The sequence below is a fragment of the Rutidosis leptorrhynchoides genome, chromosome 11 (genome assembly GCF_046630445.1).
Source record: "Rutidosis leptorrhynchoides isolate AG116_Rl617_1_P2 chromosome 11, CSIRO_AGI_Rlap_v1, whole genome shotgun sequence".
Classification (NCBI taxonomy): Eukaryota; Viridiplantae; Streptophyta; class Magnoliopsida; order Asterales; family Asteraceae; genus Rutidosis; species Rutidosis leptorrhynchoides.
Genome location: NC_092343.1, coordinates 65170984 through 65176025, shown reverse-complemented (window position 1 = coordinate 65176025; position 5042 = coordinate 65170984). Strand labels below are relative to the sequence as shown.

Sequence of the window (5042 nt, the reverse complement as noted above, 5' to 3'; positions counted from 1 at the left end):
CGAGTTCTCGGAGAACTCGGGGAGTTCTCGGCGGTTGACTTTCGTTGACTTTTGGGATAATTTTTATGATACCCGATATTTGACCAATTTGAGCGATTTGATAGAGATTTGACCGATTTTTGGCCTAGAAACTCCATTTATCGGTCGTTGACCGATTCCAAAACGAGAACTCGGCCGATATTTCCGATTTTTGCAACCTTGGTTCGTGCTGCCCAATTGACCCTTTCCATGTTTAATGAAAAGCAATTACTTCATATTTGACTTGTTTATAGTTTTATAACATCTGAATATACCCATTCAGAAGTAGATCGATTGGTCAGAAATACCACACATAATAAAAATCATCGCCGATTTAGAAACCTAGATTATAATTGAGTTTAGCAAACAAGAAGTAATATGTAAATCAGCATGTTGATATTATTCAATTATCGTTTACAGTATAGCGTAACGCCAACTTGGCACATACTGTAATAAACCCAAAGACCAACAATGCACTAATCAAACTCTATGTGGTTTTAATCATAACACGTCCAGATTCAGTTTTAAGATTTTTTTCAACAAGAGGTATAAAAGCAGCAGATCTGCTGGGAAGTATTTTATGAATGGCTCTAATGGTGTCGGGAGTAGTTCTACAACAGCCTCCGATAAGTGACGCACCCATCTCGCACCATGTGTTAACATACGATACAAAATCTTCATCTCGAACTCCACTGTTTTTCTGTAACAAATAAAGATAATAGGATATTAATCAAGATCAACAACTTGGATATATGCTACACAAGTGCAAAATTGTACTCTATGATGACTGTTTCCTTCATATCATATCATATAGAACATTAAAACCGCAACAATTTGTTAATAGGTTATAATACTATTTTTGCCCATTATCTTTTCTTAAAAAAAAGGTTCATTATAGTTGGTATTTTCAACTCATTTTACTCACGTTGGTGACAATTTCAACTCATTTACTTACACATTTGTAAGAGGTTACTTATTTATCGCTGACTGGTAAAGCCCAAAAGTTAATTAACAGGGAAATATAAAATCATTGGAGGCATTAGAAACTGTAGCATGGCATTCAAAAACAGCTTCATTTGTTTTTTATATAGAGCATGTCAAAAAATATATTCTGTGTATATAATCCCTGAACAGTTTGGTACACATACGCTTTAAAAAAAAAATTGAAATCAAATGTGCAACTAAATCAAAGAATATATTCGGTTAACCAAATGGAAAAAGTACTCACCACCCACTGCTTTATTTGAGCATTATAGCTTTCACCACTATTCGGATATATAAGTATCGGTTTAGTTGTCACCTGAGTAAGACCACAAAAACTACAATAACTAACTTGTTATAAAATTGAAATCGAAATATAGAATAATACACAGAATAAGGATAATACTTCTTTAATCGTCGAAATCAACCCACTAATATATCTAGGAGGAGTACAGTTGATTCCTACAGCAACAACTTTATTGCATGAGTCAGCAACTGCAGTACATTCGGCCAATGAATCACCACTAACCACATTTACACCGTCTTTCGAATTGAACGCAAACCATGCCGGAATATTTATGCCTTCGTCAAGAAGCTCAGCAAAAGCCTGTGCAAAATAACTAAAATAAATATTGTGCACTTGTATTTTTTCCACTAAATGATATGCAAAGATTTCAGCGATCTTTAGCATTGTTATAAAAGTCGGCCGAGTCGGCTGACGTGTCGGTTTGGGAACTATCTTGTCCCCTTTCGTCCAAAAACGCCTAAAAATTCGGTCAACATTAAAAAGGGGTTGAGCCCGGTATGAGTCGGTCAAAGTCAAACGAGGTTAAAAGTTTATTATATTTAAGGTGTTGTTTGTTTTTCAATATCTTATTATGTCTTGTGTCTGTGCGCCTGCAGACGTATTTACGACGTGCAGACGTTTTTACTGTAAGCTGTTTGTTTTTCTAAAAGACATAAGATAAATTAATGTCTTATTTTGTCTGCAAACTCGTAAACCTCGAATTATGCTTTTTAAGTGCTGCAGACAGGATTAAGTAATTTTGCAGACATAAAAACAAAAAGTATTCAATACTTAGCACACGCACATTTAGGCCACATATGGTACGCAGATCTTAAGACAAAAACATTTTAAAATACAAACAGCACCTCAGGCTTTCTGCCTTATATCTGTACTAGAAATATTTATGTTTTATCTTTGATATATTTATGTATAATAATAATGTATACGTATATATGTTTAATTTATTATTACGGAGTACTAAAAGTCAACTTTGTTCAACGCCCGACTCTACCGGTTCGTTCCTCCAAGGTCCCGAACGACTCGACCCCGACTCGTGACTTTTACAACCTTGATCTTTAGGTTATCATACATTATTTGAAGTAATTTAAAGTTAGTTGACAATATTGCAAAGAATAAATAAAATACCTGCGCTTCTAGCTTATTTGGCACTGTTTCAAATGCAATCAGATCAGCCCCAGATTCAGCTAAAACTTGTACTCTTCTTCGATGAAAATCCTTCAAAAATTCCAAATTCATTGCATCACCATAGTCCCCACTGTAATTGAGGGTAGCGTAAGAATAATAAGCTACTTTTATAACATAGGCACAAAAAGCTAATTAAACGTTAAAATTAAACACTAAACTGGCAATAATGCAAATTAAAACATCTAATGATATACACTATGCAGCCAATATTGCTATTTTTAAACATAAATACCAATAGAAATTTTAGTAACACTAAACAAGCAAAATTGCAATTTTTTTAAAAAAATTACTCTATACAAGCAAAATTAACAGCAGTTGAAGATTTAAGGTAATCTACAAGTTAATTTCATTACTGGATCAAGTTTATTAAATTCTTATAAGGATGAACTAACAAAAAATTTCAAAATCGCCTAATAATTTAATTGAATTATCAGCAATACTTCAAGCTAGTTATTTTCACTATCAAACTAAATCATCTCAATCTGAATATAACATTAATGATTAAAAATATTCATGTGTTTTATTTACCTGTACTCAGAACCATCAGCCAAATAAGCTCCATAACTCCCTACAGACGCAGCAACCAAAATAGGACGATGCTTAAATATTCTACCATCACCAGTATACTCACTTGAAGAGTCAATGCATCTTTGATAATAAGCATCCCTTGCTTCAATGGCAATTTCAACACTTCTTCTAAGCATGGTTTCACCATCTTTTGATGAATATCCTTTAGCCTCAAACCCCTGAATTGTTGCCTGTCCAATTATAAAAAAATTAGAAAAACAGACTCACGTGTATATCACGTGCTATGAAATATGAATAACAACTGTATTAGTACCTGATAAGATGCTGTGATTATTATATCTGCACCAGCTTCTAGATAATCGAGATGTACCTGCATTACCAAACAAATATGCCTCATTTTTTGAAAGTTATTTCTTATTTTTTAAATATTTAAAGGGAATTAGGATTCAATATAGTCAATACAGGGCCTCAAATTGGTCCTGTAGCATCATTCAAGTAGCAAATTAGTACGGAGTATTGTAATTGGAGGAAATAAATAAATAGATTAGCAAATAATGCAAGCAGTTGTTAACACCAAATTTGATTTAAACTTTTACTTTTCCAGTAAATTAGATTAGATGATTTTGAACAGACTTACACTCGTGAAAAGTAATTATTATTTCAAACATATAAATCAATAATAATATTTTGAACAGCGAAAAATTAACTTTGACGCTAAGCAATAAGTGAAACAACTAATATTGATCGTGATGATAAATGATAATATAATAATAATAAAATGAAATAAAATAAAACGTCATGTTAATGGCAGTTACTGAAATATAACACAAAAATGAGAATGAGGTATTATATACCTGACGAATAAGGTGAGTAGAGTTAACAAGACATTTAGCACTCCATAACGGATCGTTAAGGTCAGCACCGTAACGTTCAAGCTCCGTCGCAAGTCCGCCGTCTATAACGGCAACACCGCCGGACTTTTGGAGGAAATCGGACATTAATGTATTTCCGGTGACAGTGCTCATGGCGTTTATTATATAGAAATGTAAATGTTTGAATATATTATTGAGTCACCGGAATGGATAAATAACGGAAATATTAACGGCGTTAGGCGGAAGACGGCGGCGAGAGCGAGATATTGAAGAATGAATGACAAGTGTAAAGAGTTGTCCAGGTTCAATTTTATAGGAAGAACTAGTTTAGTGAATTAATTATAATTGACGTTTGGGTCCTTATCTTTTATATAAGTGCATAAACCGTCCCTATCAATTAAAAACCACATCTCATTAAGAATTCAAAAAATAAATGAAAGTAATGTATTTGGCAACTAGGTAGGGATGGTAATGAATATCCGATTTAATGGATATCTATTCGATTCGATACATCAAAAGGGGATATAGATGACGTAACATTCAATTCAATGGATATGAATATGGATGGTGAGATTAGTGGATCGGATTTGATAAAAATTTGTAATTAACGAATGAACTTGTTTTCACCCTATATAGTTAAATATATATAAATATATTACTAGAGTTGACATCAGTTATATTGTGTTTATCCAATTAAAATATATGTATGTTACTTTTAGTTTTCTAAAAATATAGTATATTTCTTCATATAATTTTATTGGTTCATTATATATATAGGGGTAGGATCAAGAGGGAAGTAACCATTCGGGGGGAAGCAAAAACTTTTTTTTTTTTCGTTTTTTGAAAAAACTTTGTTCACGAACATTATAGATGAGATGAAAATATGAACATTTAGTAGAGACACTTTGTGATAAATGTTTTTATTTTGGCGGGAAAACGCTCGAGGAAGTAATATATAACAATTATCGTGTTTTTCGAGCGTATTTTGAGGTTTTAGCTATTGGGGTTTAGATATTAGGGTTTAGATATTAGAGTTTATAGGGTTTAGATATTAGGTTTTAGAAATTTAGAGTTTAGGGTTTAGATTTAGGGTTTAGATTTAGGATTTAGATTGAGTTTTTAACACGAACGGTTTAGAGTTTAGGGTTTAG

At 32.6% G+C, this 5042-nt stretch overlaps 1 protein-coding gene across 1 annotated transcript; it reads right to left on the bottom strand.

The window, feature by feature from the left end:
* Positions 1-395: 395 nt before the first annotated feature.
* Positions 396-4208, bottom strand: LOC139876505 (homocysteine S-methyltransferase 2-like). Its single transcript, XM_071863832.1, has 7 exons — positions 3874-4208; positions 3333-3389; positions 3020-3249; positions 2432-2561; positions 1406-1606; positions 1247-1318; positions 396-718 (listed from the first exon to the last, which is right to left on the bottom strand). The coding sequence occupies exons 1-7, from the start codon at positions 4042-4044 to the stop codon at positions 506-508; spliced, it is 1074 nt and encodes a 357-aa protein (XP_071719933.1). The 5' UTR covers positions 4045-4208; the 3' UTR covers positions 396-505.
* Between the last annotated feature and the right edge of the window lie 834 nt (positions 4209-5042).